Source organism: Dioscorea cayenensis, unplaced genomic scaffold (assembly GCF_009730915.1).
Source record: "Dioscorea cayenensis subsp. rotundata cultivar TDr96_F1 unplaced genomic scaffold, TDr96_F1_v2_PseudoChromosome.rev07_lg8_w22 25.fasta BLBR01001548.1, whole genome shotgun sequence".
Classification (NCBI taxonomy): Eukaryota; Viridiplantae; Streptophyta; class Magnoliopsida; order Dioscoreales; family Dioscoreaceae; genus Dioscorea; species Dioscorea cayenensis.
Window position 1 is genome coordinate 38,728 of NW_024087939.1, and position 24,327 is coordinate 63,054.

General features: G+C 34.2%; 3 protein-coding genes across 4 annotated transcripts; 1 reads left to right on the top strand and 2 right to left on the bottom strand.

Annotated features, from left to right (window-relative positions):
* Window positions 1-34: 34 nt before the first annotated feature.
* LOC120256630 lies at window positions 35-13,547 on the bottom strand. The gene is made up of 25 exons (XM_039264295.1): window positions 13,366-13,547; window positions 12,974-13,094; window positions 12,818-12,883; window positions 12,205-12,306; window positions 11,937-12,105; window positions 11,687-11,785; window positions 10,120-10,269; window positions 9,461-9,500; window positions 7,864-7,921; window positions 7,110-7,198; window positions 6,652-6,750; window positions 6,446-6,561; window positions 6,242-6,360; window positions 5,691-5,761; window positions 5,386-5,488; window positions 4,830-4,969; window positions 4,457-4,615; window positions 4,277-4,380; window positions 3,467-3,642; window positions 3,023-3,212; window positions 2,440-2,539; window positions 2,064-2,232; window positions 1,244-1,326; window positions 1,085-1,161; window positions 35-484 (listed from the first exon to the last, which is right to left on the bottom strand). Exons 1-25 carry the CDS (start codon window positions 13,444-13,446, stop codon window positions 313-315), a joined length of 2,853 nt encoding a protein of 950 aa, XP_039120229.1. The 5' UTR covers window positions 13,447-13,547; the 3' UTR covers window positions 35-312.
* Window positions 13,548-15,445: 1,898 nt separating this feature from the next.
* Window positions 15,446-20,734, top strand: LOC120256644 (glucan endo-1,3-beta-glucosidase 6). The gene is made up of 2 exons (XM_039264318.1): window positions 15,446-16,542; window positions 19,477-20,734. The coding sequence occupies exons 1-2, from the start codon at window positions 16,205-16,207 to the stop codon at window positions 20,600-20,602; spliced, it is 1,464 nt and encodes a 487-aa protein (XP_039120252.1). The 5' UTR covers window positions 15,446-16,204; the 3' UTR covers window positions 20,603-20,734.
* Window positions 20,735-20,899: 165 nt separating this feature from the next.
* LOC120256609 lies at window positions 20,900-23,112 on the bottom strand. Of its 2 annotated transcripts, none has more exons than XM_039264264.1 (2): window positions 22,792-23,112; window positions 20,900-21,718 (listed from the first exon to the last, which is right to left on the bottom strand). In XM_039264264.1, exon 2 carries the CDS (start codon window positions 21,714-21,716, stop codon window positions 21,030-21,032), a length of 687 nt encoding a protein of 228 aa, XP_039120198.1. In that variant the 5' UTR covers window positions 21,717-21,718; window positions 22,792-23,112; the 3' UTR covers window positions 20,900-21,029. The 2 variants fall into 2 exon arrangements, with proteins under 2 accessions (XP_039120198.1, XP_039120197.1); XM_039264263.1 differs by having other exon boundaries at window positions 20,900-21,724; window positions 22,792-23,111.
* Window positions 23,113-24,327: the final 1,215 nt, after the last annotated feature.

The window sequence follows — 24,327 nt, forward strand, 5'->3', positions numbered from 1 at the left end:
TCCAGTCATGTTGATGTTGATGCTTCCGGGGAGATAATTTAAGAGGCCTATTTACTAAAGTCCAATTATAGTGTATAGCAATTAAAAAGACACCTTTGACATAATCATTGTGATAAAATTTCAGAGTTCAGAGACTACAAAATACAATAAATTTCCCGACATTGGGTTATATTTGTTAAATCTTCTTTCACAACCCTTACAAAATGGGTAGCTCAGTCATCAGCGGATGCTCTAAAATTTGTCTGTAGGAGGGGCAGGCTCCCATGGTATCTCAAGTTGTACTAATACACGTCCAGATTGCTCCTTGGAGCCTCAATTTATCTTCGGTTTGGCCCGTCTGGGTCTCAACACAAACCAAAGAATGGCAAAGACAACCAAGAATGCAGGGATCGTAGTTAGATCAAATTGTACATCAACTTTCCTCTCCTTGGTGCATTGAAGCGGATGCAAAGCAGAAATAGTGGAGTTCACCAAATCGGTATATCTGCAAATGGCAAAACAGGCAGAAGCCCAATAGCAGGGAGAAATAGACGTTAAGAGACCTTAAGCATTTACTCAATAACAACAAGAGAAGGCTTTGATCAGCTTATAGGTATATATGCAGATATCTGTGCATGTTGAACATGTAGATCACACTACTGTGTTTTTCACAAAGTCCAAAACAAAGACAAGATTCTAGGAGAAAAATCACAGTGACATACATCATCCATGATTACAAGCAACTAGAGGCTAGTCTTGAAGACTTTTGAGTAGAAAAAAAATCACGTTTAAGAAACCATCCTAAAAATCATATAATATACTACCATGGAGTACCACTTGGATGCTTCATACTTGAATTGAGAATGATAGTTGAGCCATATAGTTGAGATTTACTAAAACAACATAGTTGTAAGAACGCTAATCAAGAAATGCAAACATGCTGATGTAATAATAAAGATATTATAAACAGAGGTGAGCACAGCAGTCTATAAAAGGAAGTAGAGAGTATCACTGAGGCGGGAAAAAAAAAACTTTCTTCAAGAGAGAGTACTAATAAATCTCATTCTTTATAATACAAAGCTTGAATGAGGATTAGAAGTCTGACCCTTTTGTAGTCTCCTCGAGAAAAGTTAGAAGATTTAGAGCATCACCATAATGCAGCGAACCAGAAATACTAGAAATCTATAAGCAATAAACATTAATGTTAAAAACAGAAGACAAGAAATGATGACATGAAAACAATCAGAGTGTAATAGGTACTCACTCTTCTCCATAAGCTAATGATTGAATTATGCTTTTCTACCAATGCGCGTTCTTGAGATTTGAATAGTTTAAAACCTCGTGCAGCTTATTCTTGTTAAGCTTGTACATATTGAAAAGACTCCAGGACAAAATAAAAGTAGCTTCACTTAAATTATTTACTTAAGATCAAATCTTAAATCGTTTTCTTTTGAAACAGGGTCAGAAGAGATTATCCCTACATTGTAATCCTGCTGCAATTTGTAGCTAAAATAGAAAATCTTACAAATTATGAAGCAATCAACATCATATTATGCTTTTGAAGTAGGAATATCCTGCGTTGATCCTAAGCACAAAAAGTACATATTATATTTTAGGAGTAACATCCACAGTTTTACCTGGTGATTCTTGCCCTTTATTACTATTACCCCACATTATAAGGAAGCTTTAAATAATTGTTGCCCAAAAATAACTCACAAGTATGTGCAGAATATACAGAAGGAAAAGAGAGCATTGATGAAATCCACTAACATGTCAAAAATTATAAATCAAACTATTTATAAAAGATCAAACAAATTTTGAAGTGCAGGAGGTGCAGGTTTTATGATGAAGATGAGCCAGCTTTGCGACACCAATCAATCATTCATGATTGCAAGATACCTACCTTTAAGCTCATAAAAAATCTCATACAAATCTCTCACCAGAGGTTGGCTTTTATGAAAAGGTGGGCAAGGTAGACACGTCTAGCCAGTCATGCATGGTTCATTTATTTCTGTCTTAGAGCATGGTATGATATCCCAAAAAAGCCACCATAAATAGACAACAGAATCAAATTAGTAGGATACTTGTGCGCTCCATAACTAGCCGATTGATAGCTGCATTAACAGCTTGTATGGACTCCTCCAAAGCAGTGATGATATAACTTCGAGCTATCACATCAGACTGGAAATGAGAAATTTGCCAGCCTTGAGAAGTAACTGACAAAGGATTGCAACCTACAGACCACGTCCAGTCCTGTTCAAATGGTGGAGAAGATGGCTCTTACAACATTAGTAAGTAAGGTTTTGTTGCTCTGGCAAACCAAAGCATTTTGGTGCTCTTGTATAGAACTTTGATTATCAGTAAGGATTGGTCTTTTTCACCATAATCACAATATCTTTCTACTATTAAGTTTAAATTCAGAGCAATAACAGATCATAAATCCATGTAAAAGAATTTTACCTCAACAGCAGTTTCATGGGCATGACTGTATACCAGGTGAAGAGGAAGTAACCCAGCTAGATGTTCAGCAGTAGCAGCTATGGCAGCTTTAGTGGGATTCCTTCAGAAAGCAGCAAAGCAAGCTATCACATTTAACTTTCAGCTAATTTGTTAATGGATGCATAAGCCACAAAACCACCGATAGGGTCATGTGGCTTTTAGAAGAAACTGAAAGAGAATAACTGCAGTTGACGAGCATTCAAAGAACAGCATGTTTCAGTTTTCATATGAATTGCTTTTGAAAAAGTCAATTCTTTGAGAATTGAGACATAAGCGCACTTCATCCTCAACAGATTACAAAATGCAGTTCAAGTTTGTCTACATGCCAACTGGAGACCGAATTTCAATTCTTTTTCTAATATGCATGCAAATGTAAAAACACTTTTCTTTTTTGTTTCAAATATTCTCAACTGCGGTTTCAATAGCAAAGATTAAGAAGAGCAGCATTCATTGCTGAAAGGAATTTTTGTGAAAACCACCCAGAAGTCACTAGCCATACACATCAATAAAAGAACAGAGAAGTAGATCTGTATGACAATTTTACCTCAAGTCCCACAAAAGAGATCTCCCATTGCACTGCAAGTGGCTTTCCCAAGAGGGTGTCTCAGACTGAACAACAATGACCATATCAGAAAGTGCCCTTGCCTGATAATGCTTGTCCACCAGCAGTGGTTCATTGTGTATGAACCAGAAAATTGGAATTTCTAGAGTGGACCTAGTATTGAAATGACTTCCTGCATTTTTATAGGAACATTAAACAAAAAATAATGAGAATATAGATATGATTGACATGCAAACTTTTTCAATGCAAAATTCACACACCATAAATGTTTCAATATCCTTCGTAATAAAGATGACTTCAAATAAAATTCAACTAAGATTTAATTCTATTAATTATCATCCCTTGTCTAGCATAGCATAATAGCTCATGTTAAAAGGTGCATGGGGAACAAAAATTAAAAAACAAAAAATTAATCTTTAGACCTACCCTTGAGTGAGCCTTGATCAGTCAATCTCTGCAGCTGATGCTGGAGAATGGAGGAATCCAAATAGGCACGAACAGTTGATCTGTAAGTACCATTAACAAGTAAAAGTGGGACTGCAGCTGCACGCCGTGCCACCGCGAAGGCCATCATAAGAGCATTGTCTTCAGAGAGTGAAAGCCTACAAAAGTATGGATGCTTAACATTATTAGACATAGAGCAAACTTATTATCCAAATCTAATTCAACCAAAAGAGCTTAAGATGATAGGATGAGACTCTCAAGCTTATACTTTCATATTCATATTTTAATATTAGAACCAGTCTGGGGATCTAAGGTAATCTAATACACCCCTTTGATGCATGCTAATCTATTTGAGCTGACCATGTCGCACAGATACTAATTAACAAATCTCTAATAATATATTAGAGCAAACCAAACATACCATGTGAGTCTGATTTAACCCAAACACCAAAAGGCAATAGAATGAGAACTTCAAAAGCATATAATAATATTCACATTTTACCAATGCAATCACCATGGGACTATTAATTACTATAATAAATATAAGAAAGTAGCATATACAATTAAGCATTAAATAAATAAGTCTCTTCCACATGATTATCTAACATTATTAAGTTTTTCTTATTTTCAATTGAGAATGCCAGTACATTGGAAGAAGCTCTTAATTGTTACAGGTGACCAAAACAAAAGCTTCCAATTTACTGTAAATAATAGTCCTTGCCCTTTCTCTTGGGTGAAATTTCAGCAACATTCAGCACTGCTTCGCTGAATGAGAGAATTCATGATACTTACCACTGTGGATGAAACATGACTTTTTGAGATGGTCCTAGCAGAGAAGATAACCCATCAGTCAGAGCCCCTATGTTCACAGGCCACCTCTTTTTATCAATGACTTTCTGTAATAATAACAATGTGAAGACAATCCCACAATAAAAAGAAAAAACAGATGAACTCAAAAAACAAAAAAGCAACCTCCTGTGTGACAAAAAATAACTGAAATGATATCTTCTCATAGTAGTGATATGCTCCATCAGCCACAGAGGGAGCAATTATATGCCTCATAGATCCCCATAATGTAGAACCAAGATGAGCAAGAAATGAATCACGTGCAACAGTGTAACTTTGAAATTCCTGTAGCATAGATGATGTTACAAACTTGTCCAATATGGTTTACTGAGTAAGTCTAACGGTAAAACTGAAGGGCATTCTTGTCATGGTCATAAATCTATAATTTATTGAAACACAAAATAATACAGGTTATTATCTGTCTATATACTCATAGGGCCATAGTATCTTTGATGACAAGTGAATATAGCATGCCAGAATGTGTATGACTCAAGCTCACCTCAATTGTATCACTAAACAAATTCCAATTCTCCATTCGCTTCAATGCATCAAAAGCTTTCTTCTTATTGCTTTCATCATGCTCCTCACCTTTGTACCCTTCCAACTCAGTTTTCAAATCACTCATTCTCTCATCAAGTTCTGAGACATCCATGTTAAAATGTTAACAGCAATGAAAATTCACAGAATAGTTTCTTTACTATAATTTGCACAATCTCAAGCAGTAAGGTTTCAGATAAAGAAAATTTTCAGCCCAAGCAGACAAGTTATGTACTTTGCGCAGCTTCTTATGAAAACCCAGACAAAAACTTGGTAATTCTCCGCTAAGGTTAAACATCAAGCTCCCACCATCATGAGAAAGAGCAAACATCTAAACATGAACTTTCACTGAAGAACAAAAAAGATTAAAAGTTGTGACAGAATCATGCTGCAAGCATGCGTATTAAATACGAAGGATCTCTATTTTTTTACATGGTTAGACAGACTATAAAGTAAACTATTCAAGCAAAGAGCTTTCACTTCCGATTAGGAATTAGGCAATTACAATGAATGATCACCTTCACAAAGGGCAAGCTTGACTTTCCTTCCCTTGCAGTGTTTAAAAGCAAAAAGTTCATAGATATCAATCTCTGCCAAAAGAATATCAATGGCTTGGTGATCCTGCACAAATGTTTAGGGAGAGTAAAACAAAACTGCATGATTGAGCATAGACAAAAGACTGACAGAAACTCCATGAAGTCCTGCCAAGCACAAAGGGGATTTAAGCAACAAAAAAATTATGACACTTATAAGATATTTCAAACAAGATCAGTTTATGTCCTAGAAGAGAGAAATAATTAAATGAGAATGATAAGATAGGTACATCTCCAAATGATGAAAATCTTTCACGAATTGCATCTTGAAGTTTATCTTCAGCTTCATCTTCAGAAATTTCTGGAAAGCACAAAAATTTTAACAATTAACAATGCTGTCAAAGAAAATTGAGAAATCTTAGCCCATAGGACAGGCCATCTCAAGATTCTCAACTAACCACATTACAAAACAAACTAATTACCCAAGCTCCAGTATTGTGTTTGATGCAAACCAAACATGCTATCTAGACTTGATTCAACCCAAAATCTCAAAGCTAATATGATGAGAGACTCAAGCTTCTATATTTATATCCATATTTACTAAATTAATCCATGCGGGGCTATTAGCTACTATAATACACTCCCTTGATACACGCTAGTATAGTTTTAACTACCACAGTTGCAAACAAAACAATTAACCAAAGCTCTAATACCAAACTGGATGTAAACTAAACATACTTTGAGACATAACAAATAACAATAATCAAGAACATCAACAAGCAGATGTCAAGATAGCATTACAGATACAAGACAAATGAAAAAAAAAAAAAGGAACAGTGACCTGCAACTGCACCAATCGTTTTCATGACATTTGGTAAACTATTTCCTGTGCGGACACCTTCTCCACCAACAGCAGGACCCCAAGAAAATGGTCCTGCAGTCAAATCAATAAATGCCCACCTGAAACAGAATGTGAAATGTATATTTAAATATAAACATTCAATTGAGGTACTAAGTTGTAATTGAATGGGTTATTAAACTAAACCTCTCTGAGCCAATCCATGTATCTGTGAGACACTCAGGGTGCAAACCAGCTAGCTCCCCTGATTTTAGCTCTTTTTTCAAAATATGCTGCATATCATTCTTTTTTCCATGCCAAATCTACTAAAGGATAAGGAAATTAAAAACCATTACAACAAATTTGAACATGTAAGGCTAAGATCAACAACAAAATCAAATGAACAAAACTACCTGAAGAACTTTGTTATGAATAATTTCTGCATTATCCTTGCCTTCGTTTGATTTCTCAAATTTATTCAAAGCATCTAAACATTTAATTGACCAGTCCATCTGATGAACACAAACAATTGAAATAAGAAACCAAGAAAAGGCCAACCCACTTTAAGCTATACATTAAAAGAACCTTATTTAACTTGTAGTTAACTTGACAGACAATGCATAGAATCGCATAAACAAGATAAACCAGAAATAATCAAGAATTTCTGAATAATTAACATGCAGCATATTGCATGATCATTTTGGTCCATTATCCAACATTGTTGTTCAAGAGGGTTGATCCCCTTATATGCTATCATAATAGTGCACGGAAACATGATAGATAACTGATTACCCATAAATATAACTCCTAGTCTTCAGTAACAGATCACCCAATGGTTTATTGCATTTAGTGTATATAGCCAAAAACTTACAGTATCAATTTCTTCAGTTGTACTCCATGCAAAAGTTGATGGATGGCGGTTTGCAAACAAAGACTTTGAACTTTTTCCCTTGTCAATTTCTGTAGGAAAAGAAGGATACAAAATGGACAATTAAGATTCCATACCCCATATGCATGTACCTACCACCAGTTACCTCTACCATATGATACACATGCTAATTTTGGTTTTGTTTTGTTTTCTTTAAATTGATTTTATTAATTTACCAAAATATCCAGGTCAGACATGATCGTAAAGATAACTGGTAGGTGAAAGTTCCATCCTCCAGGAAACACTAAAAAAAAAAATAATAATAATAATAATAAATAAATCAAAAGCTGGAAATTTTTTGTTAAACTCAAATGAAAATTAGTAGATAACCTCTAAAATCTGGGCTGTGTTCTCTAAGAGAATAACTTGGGATAAGCTTATCCCAAGTTATTCCAACCTCTTCAACCAAAGACCATCTTTGGAAAAACTTTAAATAGGATAACTCTTTTTAAAAATTTAACTATTAAGGAATATCAATGGTTAAATCAGACTTTGACGAGCACATATCTCTCAACAAAGAAAAGTTCAATTTATTGGCTCTTCAAAGACTCGGTCCACTTGATTAATATTTAGCAGATATTTCACAGCAGGCATTTGAAGAAATGAATGATTTTCTTCGAATTGCATTCCTCACAATGTGGTGGATAAAATATGGACCATTAAAAAAAAAAAAAATTCCACACATGATTTTACTTACCGAAGGTGCTACCTGCCACATCTTGTGATCGCAATATTTCTGTTTGCATAGTCTTATTCTAATCAAACACAAAATTAAATATGTAAGCTTTGGAAATTTCTTGACTAGATAAACTAGAAGCTATAGCATGAATGAACCAAACAAAAATCACAAAAGCAATAGAAAAACATGCTTGTAACTTATAAATATTAAAAGTGCTCAGGGACACTATGTTAAGGAAAAATGCTTCCTAAGAGATTTTTAGAAAGAACTATTCAGAAAATGTATAGATTGGAGCTTTTGCTTAGAAAAATAAAAAAAATAAATTAAATTTTATTTCTAGCTTATAGAGTCCAAAAAAATTCTTTAACAAAACATGTCACACATCAGTTTAAAGGTGATTGTTTAGCAATTTTCTTGGACTAGTGTCATAAAGATGTATGAATTTCCATAACCTCCCAATCCTACCACCAAAGATAACTATTGCAAACTCTCCATTTATCATAATTAAGCATGATTTATTACATTTGAAGTTATTAAGCACTTGCAATAACAATTAAAATGGTGTCAGGGAAATTTACTTAACCAAAGCAACAAGCCTAATGATTTTACTTCAACAAAAGTAAAGAGGAAAATTAGCATGCGTTTCTTGAAAAGAGACAGAAGAAAGAAAATGGGAGAGCAAAGGAAGAACAAAAAGACATCTGACAGGATAACAGGAGAGAAAAGATAGGGAAACAAGGAAGAAAACTGAAGAAAAGATGAATATAGATATTAAAATTTGTATAAAGAGGCCTTTGATGCAAACCAAACACATACTATGAGAATTTAATTCAACCTAAAGGCTCAAGTTGATAGGATGAGAGAGTAAAAATTACATATTTGAATTCAAAATAACTATATTAACGGATTGGATGGTTCTAATACATGCTAATCTAGATTGCAAACAAATCAATTAATCAAGTTTTTTATACCATGCTACATTCAAACCAAACATATTATGCACACCTAGTTCAACCCAAAATTGCTAAATGTTAACAAAACATATATTATTTGGAGTTGATTCAACCCAAAAGTTTAAGCTTAGAAGATAAGAGACCTAGTCTCATTCATTCATATCCATATTTACCAACTTAATCAATGTGGGTTAATCCATTTTTACTAACCACGTTCTAAGCAAATCAATCAACCAAGCTCTAATACCATGTTGCACACAAACTAAACATATGTTATATGGACTCAATTCAACCCAAAAGCTTAAGCTAATAGGATGAGAGACCCAGGTATAGAAATTCATTTCCGTATTTATCAACTTAACCAATAAGCAACTATTGGTTACTCTAATACCACCTGATGTCATAAAGTACAATTGACAGGAGCAAGGCTTAACTTTATCTATGCATATCTTGATCAAATATCAAACATGTCTCTAAAATGCCAATTATACTTCAAAACTATTTTTAATAGGAGAACACAAAACGTCTATTAGCTATGAGTCCTTTTGTCACCATGCACCTTCAGAAACATATTGTGAACTATCTATATAAGAATTCTTTTAATTCTCAATTTTCAGCCCTGAAATTAAAACAAATGAAGTACCAAATTAATATAAAAATACCTCCTTAAGAAAATTTATCTCTGAATCAGACAAGCCTCTCCTGCAAATATAGTGAGAATTCATTTATACTATAATAAACAAAGAAAAGGAAGAATGAAAAAACACCAGAAATCTTCAAGATAGCAACAAACTGCATATAGTAATAGAAAACACAAGAAACCCTATTAATGGTCAAGATTATCTTTGATTGATGTTGAATACGGATGCAAGATCAATCAAGGATTTAGATCTTAACCAACAAAGTTTCTAAGTACAAACTTGACAAAGTACTTCTTGAATCAGTTTAATGGACAGCATCCATTGCAAGAAGACATTGAGCTTAAAGCCTTTTAAGTATTGAAAAAGAGACATGAAGTAACCATTATTGTATCTGAAATGGTAAACATCTGAAATATAACTTTTGTAGATTCTCATAAATGGCACAAAAGATAAACTAATGCACATACCATTCAAACTGTTACTGTATAGTTTGTAGTTCAAACAACATATATATGACAAAACAGGTATCTTTATATTAAACAAAAATCATAGGCTTATTTGTATATAGGTTTATTTTACAAATAAGTTGAGAACAAACACAAGGATCTTGGCATTTCAAAATTGTAGAATTGATTAAAGTTTTCATTACAATAATTCAAACACCTTTAGCAAAAACTCACCGATAGCCATAATGACTTCTTCTAGCATTGCGCTTGGGGTTTAGTATAAAAATGTTGTATGCATTTTCAAGCTGAAGATAATCAATAAGAGTTGAGAAAAGGTATTCCATCCCGTCAACATCAACTTGCCAAAAAACATCTTCATCTACCCTGTAATCATAGATGAAAAAACAATTAAGCAAAATGACAATATAACATAAAACAACAATTTTTTTGGAATGGATGAGGCTATCTGAATGTGATGGTTTGTGGAGGTGTTACAAATAGTTGGAAAGTTCATAATTCTAAAACAGAAAAAGTAGATCACCTTATATGCATTCTTGAGCGCAAGTGGCATGCAAATATTTGTATACATACTAAAACAGAAAATGTAGAACACCTGATTTTATGCAAGTATACTAATACATTCTTGCGCACAAGCAGTATGCACATATTCATATGCATATACCTTGTTTGCTGCAGAGCAGGAAAAATGCAGAGATATAGGGCAACAACAAAACTACAATGATTCCAGACTATTCAAATACCTCAGAAGCAATATTTGTGTCTATATATATATATAGATATAAAGATTATAGGGTTGAACAAACAAATGCATAATCAAATTATAAAGTTTTACATCTAGATCCAAGAGAGGCAACAGAAACTAATCCAAATGGAGCTCACAAAATGTTCAGCTCAATGTTAAGGGTGTTTTTAATCTGTATATTGAACATTCATTTTTACAGTTGGTTAAAATTTGGAGAGTATCAGATTCATTCAATATTTGGCTTGGTAAATTCAGCACTGTTTCAACAATATGTGGATATTTAATATAGTAGGTGTTGATGCCTATCTTGTCAGGAGCAGTTTCATGAAGAAAGGACACATGATAACTAGATCTCTCAGAAAGTAACTAAGTTTAATACACTATGCTTGTGTATACAACATAAATAAGTGCTACAAAGAGGCACATCCGGTGATTCTAAGTTTTACCATTGAGAGGCATAATATGCTAATCAGATGTATGACAAACGTCCAAAAGCATAACCACACGAGGAATCAGCATCCAAATATTCCCTACTTTGATTCACCAACTTAAGTTGAAAAGGAATAGAAAAACAGATAAAGATGGATGATACTGGAATCATCTATATCCTTACCCGTAATATGCTCCCAGAACATGGCAATTTGATCAACTATAAAGTCCAAGCTACCAAGAACCCATTGAATTCAAACTTGCAATAACATCAAGAAAAAAATATACAAACAAGGGCAAATCAAAACCAGCTTCATTATACAACATGCAAGGGCCTCCCATGTTACAGGTGTCTATGAAGAGTGGCCCCAAAAGTAAGCATTTCCAAGGGAATTTTATTTTGGTCATAATAATTCAAATGAGCTAATTGCTTGTCACTATATAAACATATGTTTAAGATTTAATCATGTATTCACTTCATGCACATTGCCAAATAGTTAGAGAAATCATATGACTGATATTTATTTAAAGAAATCCTGTTAAACAGCAGATGTGCAAAATTCAAATATGGAAGCAATTGAGGATGGAAATCAAATTCACATTTCTTACCTAGAATCAGATATGCCATCCTTACGAGATAAAGTTTTTATGGCAAATTCAAAAACTTCAGTAACCTTTTCCCCCATATGTATAGCATGAACAGAGAAACTGCACCACAAAGAACCACCAAGGAACAAACTATCATAAGCAAGTAGCAGCCACTTTTCAATGGCACTATTGTACAAACAAAATACAAAATCAAAGAAAATACATGTGGTTACCAAAGCAATGTACATAGTAACAAATAGAGAATAGTTACTTGTAATTTATGTGGCTGATAAGAGGAAGATGATGGTGTTGAACTTTATCAATGCTTATCTTATAGAATGGGGTGAGAACCTCCCCGACATGAGGAACTCGTGTATGCTCAAAGATGTGATCTATGTTGGTAAACCATTTCTCAAGTTCTTCAGGACTCAAGTTGAACTCTGAGAACAATATCAAAATATGGCCATCACGTAAGCCTGGAAGCTGCACATCAATCTTACATTAAGCAATAAACATAGAGAGGAAAGAGGGGCAAGTACCATGATTTCCTTTTCCTTCAAAACCTATAAATATGAAGTTGACTGGAACAGACAAATACATGGAATCCACCTCTGCCAGATTCAAATAGTTCGCAATATTGCCTGCAACATAAGTTGACAAATAAATAAATTTAAATGCATCAAAAGGCTTGAGCTTATTCTAAGTTAGCAGGGAGGCCTTTGGCTACAATAGTTAATAACTAAATCCATTGCGTCTAAGACCTGACATGACACTTGTAACATGCATTAGCCTACTGAATTCTTGTTGGATAGAGAATGTTTATTTACCACAATAGGATTCAAAGTTCATACATCAACTAAAAGTGGAAATTTCTTATGAATGAAAATCTAAAATCAAAAAAATCTTCTCACATCTATTTATGTGAAAGAAGTATAAGAGTATACAATCTTCACAAGCAGAGTACAACAATTACGCACATGTACATCAACACCACATTGGGCAACAGTCTGATGAATGTAGCAACCAATAACCATAACAATAGCTCTGAACATGGTGAATGCCTGCATGTCTTTTCATAAACAATGGATGTCTACTGCATATACAGCATTCAGATAGATCACAATTGTATCAGACGTAAAAAAAAGGAAGTACCTGCTTTCGTGAAATTGTAAACCCCAGTTTTACCAGGATCCAGCGATCCCTCCAAATCATCAAAATCTGAAAGAGGACTAGGCCAATTACTTCATAGATGAAAAAAAGGGCATCTTTCTACTTGCGATAGGCCAATCCTATTAAAATAGAACTCACCTCCACGAATAACCGATTCGCTCCAAAATTTACTCTTTGCCTTAAGATTGAACAAAGAGAACACTGACGACTTGCCACTCTTCCGTCCAAACGGAGAAGCACGAACCTCAACAGTGAGGAGCTGGGCAATAATTCATACAAATAAATAAATAAATAAAACAAATAACACACTGGTCGAATCAGCTTACAACCTAGTGATCGGAAACCAAAACACCACTGCAAACAATTCCATCCGAATTCAAAACCAAACAAGGAGAGACACAACTCTAATCAAACAGAGGAACAACAGCGCATCATAGATCACCAAATCGAGGATGAAAATCAAAAACAAAAACATAATTTACGATTGCATCTAAATACAGCCAAAAAGGGAAGGCAGGACGAATGCTTACGAGTAGAATCACAAGTACAGAAGAGATGAACCGAGGCATGGAGATGGTATTGAAGGATTTGGGAGGGATGCTCATCTCCATCTCGAATGGGGATCGAGAGAAAGAGAAACGACGACGACGACGACGACGAAGAAGAGGGCAGAGGTTTTAGTTGGGGATTTTGGAGCCGATCTCCTGATTTTTCCCGAGTTTCATCTCGTTGCCTAGTCTCACGTGTTTAGCACGTGTCGTGTGGGTATTTTAATTTAATTTAATTTTATAATAATAGTATATATATAAGGGTATGTTAATTTAATTTAATTTTATAATAATAGTATATATATATATTATATAAAGATTGTCTCGTCTAAAAATGTTTATAGATTCAATATCTATATATGCTTCTTCGTATTGAATTATTGGATGAAAATCCAAACACCTTCAGAATTTATCCATATTCACTCAATCACAATGAACCACGGGTACTGTGTTTATAAATAATATTAAGTGAGATGTATAATAATTTAATCAACATAAATCATAACGTTCTTATGGAGAAATTTAATAAAAATCAATCTATCACTCTCTCACCCCATTCTTACCCTGTTGCACTCTCTCATCTTGTTTTTTTTTTTTTTCAAGCTTGTTACTATATATACATACCTTTTCATTATCACCAACCCTTTGAAATGGGCTTGGTAATACAAGGTCCTAGAGAAATTCTACATGGGCCTGAATTAAAATATTTTAAAAAAAAAATCTTAAAATTTTTATATTTTACTCTGTTTGCCGTTCATCTTTTTAAAAGCTATGGCTAATTGGCTATTGACTACCTAACATTCCAACAAACAACAAACATTTAATAATTAAAAAAAAGGGCTAATCATGAAAGATGAATTGATGTAGTAGATATAGCAAAAAAGAAAATGACAAAAAGAAGTTGATGTTATATATAATATAATCAACAACGACATGATATAAATCAAGAATAAACTTTATAATTTTTGTTATTAGATATGTATTCAACTTTATAAAAGCAGGCAATAACGTGTATGCACACCCACATTTGATACATCATATATATTTTTTTTAAGACTATTCATGTTATTCATTATGCATGAATGAAAAGTTTGACTTTTTGACATTGTGTTTTACTGTTAGGTTATACCAACGTTAGCCATGTTGTGTATAACTATTTAAATTATATTTTTATATATAATTTTTTTAGTTGCAATTATTTATAAAATAAATTAGTATTTGAAAACATACCTTATCTTTTATATTATATAAAAGATACACTAGAATCAAATTTTGTAAGGAATTTAAACAAGTGGTAGTTTGTTAATAATGAATAATTAGATGTCATAATTTATAATTCATATTCAACAATATATATATAAGTTTGGTGCATTTAATTCTTTAATTTTCAAAAGAGAGACCTCTAAAGGAAGAATTCATTCCGCCGAATTTAGATAGTTGGTAGCCTGTGCTATTGTTATCATTGAATCTACAATTAAAGAGCAACAAGTTAAACTATATATTATTGAATTATTTTTGGCAATAACCAAAAATTTTGTTGAACAAAATAAAAAATCACCAATTTTACAAGCAAACATTTTAAAAACTTTTTATTTTACATATTATTTTTGTTAAATTGAGAATTATTTTAGTAAAAGTTTTCTAGATTTTGGCTAAATTAATCTATATTATATATATATATATATATATATATTGCACAAATTTAAAATGAACAATAAAGGAGAAAAAAAAAGGAAAATATTTAATTGTTGTACAGGTCTTTGTAATTATATACTTTTTACCTTTTTAGTTCTTACAATATTTTTAGATACAATTAAATCCTCATATTTAGTTGAGATGGGTCATTCTAGTCTGCGGTGTAGATGAACAAGTATAAATTGTAAAGATTTAATTATATCTAAAAATATTACTGTGGATTAGAATGATCTAATTTGGTACTTAAAAATTTTAAAAAAATTTAAAATATAAAAAAATACATAATTATAAGGACGTGTAAGACAATTAAACCAAAAAAAAAATTTAAAAAATAAAAACTACTTAGTGCGCCCTGTGAAGACACACAGAAGTTAGCAGTAGCTTTGTTCTGAGATACCTGAGTTCTTATCTCACTCCAGAACTAGATCCTTAACTTCTCCACCACCTTCACCTCCTTTCCTATACAATATCCACCAGCACCACCACCATCATTATCATCATCATCATCCTTTGCTTCTCCTTTTAATCTGTAATCTTCTTTAAATGATCTATGATGTTTAAGTATCTATTTACTATCTGCTTATATAAAACCAAGTGAACTATGGAGTGATGTTTGGCTTGTGGATGTAGATGTGGTACTGGTTCACAAGGTGGCATTTTTTTAATTCATTTTCTCTGTCCACCCCCACCACCTTCTAATAATTTGACTAAAAAAAAGCTCAAGCTCTTGTTCTATGACTTGTAATTTTATTGCTCACGCCACCTGCCCTGGCCCTGGGTCTGCTTCGCTTTCCAAGTTTCGGGCTTATCTGGTTTCGTTTTCTCTGTCTTTAATCCATTTGCCCGTATCTGCATCCTCCTCTTCGATGGTTTTCGTTTTTCTGCTGCAAAATCTAGCCTTTTGATGTGTTAATATCTATGGTGTTTGGTTGGGATTCCAAGGTTGCTCTCAGTACTTAGTCAAAGAGTTTGAAGGACAAGCCTTTTATTTCAGCATTGATTGTGGTGTTTTTGTGCTCTTTGTTTCTCTGCGAAAAGAAGCCATTTTGATGTCTATTGCTTGAGCTTGAGATTCAGAAAAGAAGGAAAAGAGGTTCCTTTTTGTTGTTCTTTTGAGAGTGGGATTATGGGGAGGTGGTTCTTCTTCTCTATGGTTTTGGGGGTGGTATGCTGGGTTTGTGAAGTGGGCAGTGTTGGTGGGATTGGGGCTAACTGGGGGACACAAACAAGCAACCCACTTCCACCTTCTACTGTGGTTCAGATGCTCAGGGACAATGGGTTCCAAAAGGTGAAGCTTTTTGATGCTGAGGATGGAACTCTGAGTGCTCTCAAGAATTCTGGGATTGAGGTCATGGTGGGCATTCCAAATGATATGCTGGCCTCTCTTGCTTCTGATATGAAGTCTGCTGAGAACTGGGTCTCCAAGAATGTTTCTGGATATGTCAGTGATGGAGTGAATATCAGGTCTTCATCTCAATCTCTTATTCTGCTGTTTATTAGATTTGTCAAAAGAGTGAAAATGAGCTTTTCTGTTTGTTGTTATGATTTAAAGATCATTCTGTTCCCTTAAGCATGTAGATGTTGCATAAAGCATCTAATTTGTCATTTTGTTGCTTGTCTTCAGATGCATCTTCCTTGCAAGTATCTTGACCAAGATTTTTCTGATCATACTGAAAAAATCATTTGATTTAGCATGCTCATGTGTAATTAGATTTTGAAGTGGGAAATATAGGGAAATGAGTTCTTTTGTAGGTTTTAGACGAAACGTTTGTCAGTCCTTTTCTTCAATTCCATAGACAGCAATCGCTCATAGGATTTTCATATCTTCACTTCCCTCGCTTTAGGGAAGGTGGTCGACCTACTTCCCTCGCTTTAGGGAAGGTGGCCGACCTATGTTGCTCATATTCCTTTGAAGAAATCCTGGTATGGGTTTGTAACTATGAAGTTTCATGTTTAAGGCCTGAAGTTTGACTTATTCCTTCATTGTTTATAAATCAGAAACTTTCTTTGGGACATATGATTCTAAAAGTCAGATAGAAGCATTCATACTTTTATATATAATTTTGGCGTATGATGGGTTGAAATAAGGATAGGTTAAACATACAAACTGATATGTTTGAAGTATAGCAGCGATAGACATTTGGCAAGTGAAGCACAAGGAGAAGCATTTGATGAAGAATCTAGGCTATGAGAGCTGAGTTTATGAATGAACTAAAACTTATTAGATCATCTTAAAAAACATGATTATTAAAGTTAGTGTTGGTTGGAAGACTCATACTTTTCTCTGTTGTTTTATCAATCTGATGAGAGTTCTCTGGTGTCGTTGTAGCCATGGAAGCCTTACGAATGATGTGATGCATGCATCCCTTTCTCATTAACTCTCATACATATCTTGCTGTAATGAGGGGAAAATTGTAAACCATCTACATGAATATGCTTAGTAATCTTCTTTCCCACGGATGTATGTCTTTGGTGTTTTCTCTTGTTGTAATTGTTGGAAGGGTGCCATTATGCGAGAGAAGTTGACAAACGGAGCTAGGTAGGAGACAATAATGCTAAATCCAAACCAAATATATATTTTATTGACTTAATTCAACCCAGAAATTAAGCTAATAAAATGAGAGACCTAGGCTTATGCATTCATATTCACATTAAATGCAAACTGAATGTATATTATATGAACTTAATTCAACCCCAAAATTTAAGCTAACAGGATGAGAGACCGGGTCTTATATATTTAGATCCATATCTACCAATATAACTAATGTGAGACTATTACTTACTCTAATAATAAGGACACAAGATTAGCTGGGATTCTTGGTTGGATAACTGAGTTGGTTTTGCTCACTATGTTAACAAGAGATGTTGACTAAAGTTTTCATTTGTAAATTTTGTTTTCTAGAATGAGTAATGGAGAACCTGAGAATATAAGACATTTGAGGCGCTTGTTACAACACTAATGACCATTTTACTAGATCAGATTCATTTCATTCTTGATAAACCACACAATTCTTAGGTAGCCAATGCTCAATGCAACTCTCCATCTGAAGACAGGTATCCTTATAAATGTCACAAGTCTGTTGAGTACTGACTGAGTGTCACTTGTGTGATACACTTTGAGGGATACTAGTGTTAGGATCAAATTTTCTTTTGCCACCTAGTTCCCATTCCTTTGTTTTGAATGTTTCATTAAAGCAATACCTCATCAGGACTTTTAGTGTGATTAAAATTCTTTATATTTCCTAAACACTTAAGTTGACTAAAGTTTCACCTTTGAAATGTAACAAGCATTTATGTTGATCTTACTCAGTTATGTCAATTTTACTTTGTATCAAATTTAGTCTCTATTGCCCTTACATGCAATAAGTAGGAAGGGGCTCGTTGTGTGGTAGTTCTCGTTTGTGCTGGCTTTCTTTAATGGCATTCAGAGGAAATTGATGCAGTTATTTTCAGATTTATGCGAATAGATACAGGCCTATTTCCAATATCGGAATCTACCTCTGACCTGTTCATGAATATGTAGGTTCCCCTGTGTATTGTATCTGACCAGTATTAGTGATGATGAAGAATTGAAGATAGATTGGCTATCAAACTAGTGAATGTCATGGTAGCAATTAGTGTAATTGTGATAGAGCAATAAACAAGAGGCGTACAAAGAGTTCATGGTGCTTGAAGCTTCTCTTCGGTTCCCTCGTCTATTACTGCAGTGTCTGTGGTTGGCATCAATTTAGGTACCCTTACATATTGCAACCTTGTATTTCTCGAAAAAGAGCAAAAATTGTTGCAAAAACTACGGTAAGAGCTTTAAGTGATCCTGTATCTAGTTGCTATAATGATGTTACATCTGCCGATGCGGGCAAATTTAAATTTGAGATGTTATGGATTCATATAGAAAATTAGCAATCTAAATATTGTTTAATATTGGAAAATTGATTGATAAAGCTGATCCAAATAAAGGATTTGCTTTAAATTTTTTTAGATTATTTTTTATGTTTTTGCTTAGACTAAATTTTTTTTACCATGATGTTAATATTCTTAGTTTAAATGCTCATCATTGAACATGGCTGGTCTCATGCATGATGTGACATTCCATATGTTTGTGAATGAATGTATATTTTTATGGTACAAAAATTTAACTAAAATTCAATAAATAGACGCGTTGTAATTGCCATAAGATGATAAAATCAAATACAAGAACATTCTGCAAACTTCATTCAGAAATGATGAATACACCAATGGAGAGATTCAGTAAAATTTCTTGCTGTTAGAATGACTTTTTAGCTAACTAGTTGACATTTCAAGTTACTTGATTCATCAGGCAAGTACTGGACTCTCACTTTTGCATTTTGATTTTGATTGCTCTCCTACCTCAGCAAGATCTTGTGTCTATTTCAACAGATATATTGCAGTGGGGAATGAGCCTTTCCTGACGACATACAACGGGAGCTTTCTCCAAACCACACTTCCAGCTCTTCAGAACATACAAGGGGCCCTCATAAAAGCCGGTCTGAGTAGCCAGGTCAAGGTGACAGTTCCCCTTAATGCGGACGTCTATGAGTCACCAGACGGCAAGCCCTCCAGTGGGGACTTTCGAGATGATATCCGACAGTTAATGCTTAACATCGTCAAGTTCCTGAGCGATAACGGTGGGCCCTTCACTGTCAACATCTACCCATTCATCAGCCTCTACGACGATCCTAATTTTCCTGTAGATTACGCCTTCTTTCAAGGAACTTCCTCACCTGTGGTCGATGGTAATGCAACATACAACAACATGTTTGATGCAAATCACGACACCCTCATAGCTGCCCTGCAAAAGAATGGCTTTGGGAATCTTCCGGTGATAATTGGTGAGATTGGTTGGCCTACAGATGGTGACATAAATGCTAACCTTCAGTACGCGCAACGGTTCAACCAGGGCTTCATGGACCACATATCAACTGGGCAGGGAACACCACTGAGACCTGGGCCAATTGATGCATATCTGTTCAGCTTGATTGACGAGGACAAAAAGAGCATTCAGCCGGGGAACTTCGAAAGACATTGGGGTATATTCACGTATGATGGCATTCCTAAGTATCAACTGAATCTGAGAACAACCAACAATGGGGCACTGGTGCGGGCGAAGAATGTTAAGTATCTGAACAAGCAATGGTGTGTTCTAAAGCCTTCTGTCAGTCTGGATGATCCGAATTTGGCGCCTAGTGTCAGTTATGCGTGTGCAAATGGAGACTGCACCAGCCTTGGCTACAAGACTTCATGCAGTGATCTGGATGTCAGGGGCAACATCTCATATGCATTCAACAGTTACTACCAGATAAATGATCAGCAAGATGCTGCATGTAATTTCCAAGGCCTGGCCACCATCACCAACAAGGATCCATCAACAACAACATGCAGATTCGGGATAATGATCGATAATGAATCAGCTGCTTCTCTGAGCTTAGCTCAGTTTAGGCATTATGATCCTGTTTTTCGTTTCGGGTTCTATGTGTTCTTCCCATTGTTGTTGGCATGGCTCTGATTTTTATCTTTTTGTGCTGCTGTGTTTATACATTACTCTGACTTCTATAAAATATCATAAATGGAGTTCAGGGAAATATATGTCGTTTATTCAAACTGAGATTTTGAACAAGTCTTGTAAAAAATTTAATGTTTTATGTACATGTTCATGTATCTATACAGTCTGATGACTCAAATCTACATCTAAATTCTGATTAGGTTAAGAATTATGCAAAGGGACTAAACTGAGTAGTTTCACATCAAATAGTAGATATAGATAAAGATCTTGTCTGTATGCACACACCATGAACAACAAATATGTTAGAAATGATCAATACCTCCACTGCTAACACAATTGAAAACAAACAGTTTTAAAGGAAATCAGGTCTGGTGTTATCTGTACAAATAAGAACAAGTAACCAAAAACCCAATGTCTTTGGCTCACCACATCAATCAGAGGATTGTTGCAGAGATAAATCAGAGATACTAGTCACAAGTTCATCAACCTTCACTTCATCCAGAACCGCAGTGGGATTGCTCGAGTTTGATGGTGATGGACCTAGTTTGCTCCCTGAAAGAAGCCTGTTCAACTGCTGAATGAGTTCATCTTCATCCTCTTCGTCCGGTATCTCCAAATCCCACACTTTAAAAATAGTTTCCCGTGACTCCACAAACTCCTCCACATTGGGATTTCCTTCTTCATCTCCACCTGTGTCACCTTTTATCATGTTAGAAGATACATGAATTTCCTTGCTGTGAACCACAGAGGTTTCTACTTCATCGTTATCTGGAACATGTTCAAGGTCATCTGCATTGTTGTCAAAATAATCCATGCCAGTTTGCTCCAAGGAGGTGGAATCAGCATTCAGAGTCTCTAGCAAGGCCTCTCTCAAGGCACCCCAACTATCTTCTGACATATTGGGATCTACTGCCAAGCAGGAGTCCGCCCATGCGGCATCCTCCGGGGAGGGCTCATTGTCCTTCTTATCTGATCTATTATTAGATGCAGAAAGCATAGCAGAAACCGTCTCATCTTCAGGAATAGTTGCAATCTCCTTGTAGAGCTGGTCAGGCTTCTCATTCAGTTCACCAGGAACCGAAAGCAGAGAAGAAATCACATCATCTTCCAATGCCATACCTACAACTTTAACCAGAGAACACTTGGTAAGAATGCATCGGTTTCATTAAGATGAGAATTTCTGCTAATTTGAAGTCTTAAAGGAGTGGCAAATACAAATACAGCATATAGCACCAGAATTAAGCTTGCATACACCATAAACATTATACCATCGCCACTAATGACTTACAACCATCCCATAAATGGTCATTTGTTACAGAAACAGTTTTTGTATTCCAGGAAAATTCTCATGAAGATGTTCCAACATTTTGAACACATATCAGGCAAATGGATACGCCTAATAATGACATCTGTTTAGAATAAACAAAAAATGACTTCTTAAAAGATGCCAAGGTGGTCCCTAAGCCAAATGCATTATCCACATCCATGACATACATTGTTACTAACAATGTTCATTGAATTAGCGAAGAACATTCATATGCCTAAACTAAACCATAAGCTTGTGTAACATATTAACTCCCATGAAACAAATATTGGTAGACAAAAATCATTGCTTATCCACATCATATGTAAGAAACATGACGCCACACAAATGTATTGAAGATATTCAAACATCTTAAATACAAGCCGCACAAATAGATTTGGTGTAGTCTTGCATTATTCAAACAAGAAAGAGTGACAATAATTGTTCTGCATCAAATATAACTACATTATACAGCCAAAAGACTTAACAAAAGATGCCATAGTGTACCATGTTCTAAAGAAAGAAGAAAGAACGAGGAAAACATTTACCTAAACTATATACACAAAGTTCTTTCGGGACAAATTAGCTATTAAAAAATAAGAAAGAACTCCTCCAGATGCACTGTGCACATCATATAAAAAGCACATCTTTCTAACATATAAACAATCAAACTAAAGAAAGATCGAACACACAAGCGGATGCACTATACATAACATAGGAACAATACCATGACCAGTAAATAGGCAAAAAGATCACACTTTGATCGCAGAGCACACAGCAAAGAAGAGGAAAATAGTCAGTTTCAACCCAAAAGCAAGGAAATTTGAAGATAGTCTAACGACAGGAGAGGAGATGACCAAGCTACGGATTAACCAGAAGGCAACTCTACCTTTGGCGGCTCCTTCTTATGCTCAATTCCAATTCCAATTTTTGGTTGCTTATGTGAGATTGATTTTCCCACTGGGGCATTCCATCAAGCAAGTGGTGGGCATTCTTCAGGGCTTAGCATCAACAAACACCCAAAAAGGTTGGATTTCAACCCCAAATGCAGAGGCCTTTTAAGCAATCACCTAAAAAACCAGAAAGATTGAAACTTTTGAAGAAAGAAAAGCAAGGATTCAGCACTAGGGTTCTTCTATTCAGAGAGTGAGAAATCAAGCAAACTTGGATTTCTCCTTTTCTAATTTCTACTCGCCGACTTCATTAATCATCAATAGTTATTTTTAATTGAGATATTAAGAAATGGGCCCGCTGGGCCGTATTTGTTGGATTTAGGATTACATGTATTTTATCCGAGGTGAACTCATTTTTGGGGAACTACTTCAGAATGATAATTTTTATATGGAAAAACTTTAATTTGATTTAATTATTATTAATGTTCATGTAAACATATAAATCTGTATGTAATCACCATTGGATATACAGTAAAACCTTGATTAATGAATATTTGATCAATTAAATATCTCGATTAAATAATTTTTTTCAAGTCTCGACTGCATCAATTTGCTAAATTAATAATTTCACTAAATACATAAAATAATAATTTTTTTAAAAAAAATTTTGGGTCCTAATAAAAATATTGATTAATAATTCATTGGATAGATAGAAAAATACTATACAAAATTCATAATGTTGAAGTTTTTTTCCGACTATTTTTATTTTTAAATTTTACTTTTTCCTAAAATGTACATCTAAAATCTTTTGTTTCTTCTTTGTCTATAAACTAAACTTAATCTCATCCTTAAGTTTATGTAAAATGCATACTATATTTGGTATATTTGTTCTCATGTTCAAAGCTTCTATCGATAAAAATTCCTTTTTCAGAGAAATATTTGGTAAAACAAAGCTATCATCTATTGTTGTATTCATTACCCCTTAAATAATCTCTTCATTTGTAGATGACTCAATCATAATATCATTTTCACTAAGATAGTTCAAAAGCCGCTCAACATCAATCTTATGTCAATATTGTAGACTAAAAGTAACTTCTTTTAGTCCATAAATATCTTTCTCTTCACCAACTTGCTCAAAAGTTATTCCTTCTTAGATTTTGCAATATGGAAAACAATTTGCAATAGTTGTTATCTACACATTAATGTTCCAAGCTGTATTGATAAATTTAATAACATCTAATATGTTAATAATTTTTAGACTTTGTTACACCTACTCATTCGTATAAAATATAAAATCTCTATTTAAATTAACAAATATTAATTTATTGATAATTATTTATTTATCGATAAATAAATAATCTCTATAAACTAATAATTTTTTTTGTCCTAAGAGTACACACATATATATAAGCCCCTTGGTAGTTGCTTGTCTATGGCTACTTGATTATTTTACCCATGAAGCAATGGTCACCTCAATTTTAACGGTAAAATTATGGACAAATGAACATTCTACGCATATCCTTCCATTACCA

Excerpts from the sequence above, each read along its gene's own strand:
- LOC120256609 (XM_039264264.1), bottom strand. The coding sequence starts at position 21,716 with ATGGCATTGGAAGATGATGTGATTTCTTCTCTGCTTTCGGTTCCTGGT.
- LOC120256644 (XM_039264318.1), top strand. The coding sequence starts at position 16,205 with ATGGGGAGGTGGTTCTTCTTCTCTATGGTTTTGGGGGTGGTATGCTGG. Across the intron at positions 16,543-19,476 it reads AGTGATGGAGTGAATATCAG|ATATATTGCAGTGGGGAATG; the intron begins GTCTTCATCTCA and ends CTATTTCAACAG.
- LOC120256630 (XM_039264295.1), bottom strand. The coding sequence starts at position 13,446 with ATGGAGATGAGCATCCCTCCCAAATCCTTCAATACCATCTCCATGCCT. Across the intron at positions 12,884-12,973 it reads CGAATCGGTTATTCGTGGAG|ATTTTGATGATTTGGAGGGA; the intron begins GTGAGTTCTATT and ends GTCCTCTTTCAG. Across the intron at positions 9,501-10,119 it reads AGAAGTCATTATGGCTATCG|GAGAGGCTTGTCTGATTCAG; the intron begins GTGAGTTTTTGC and ends CTATATTTGCAG.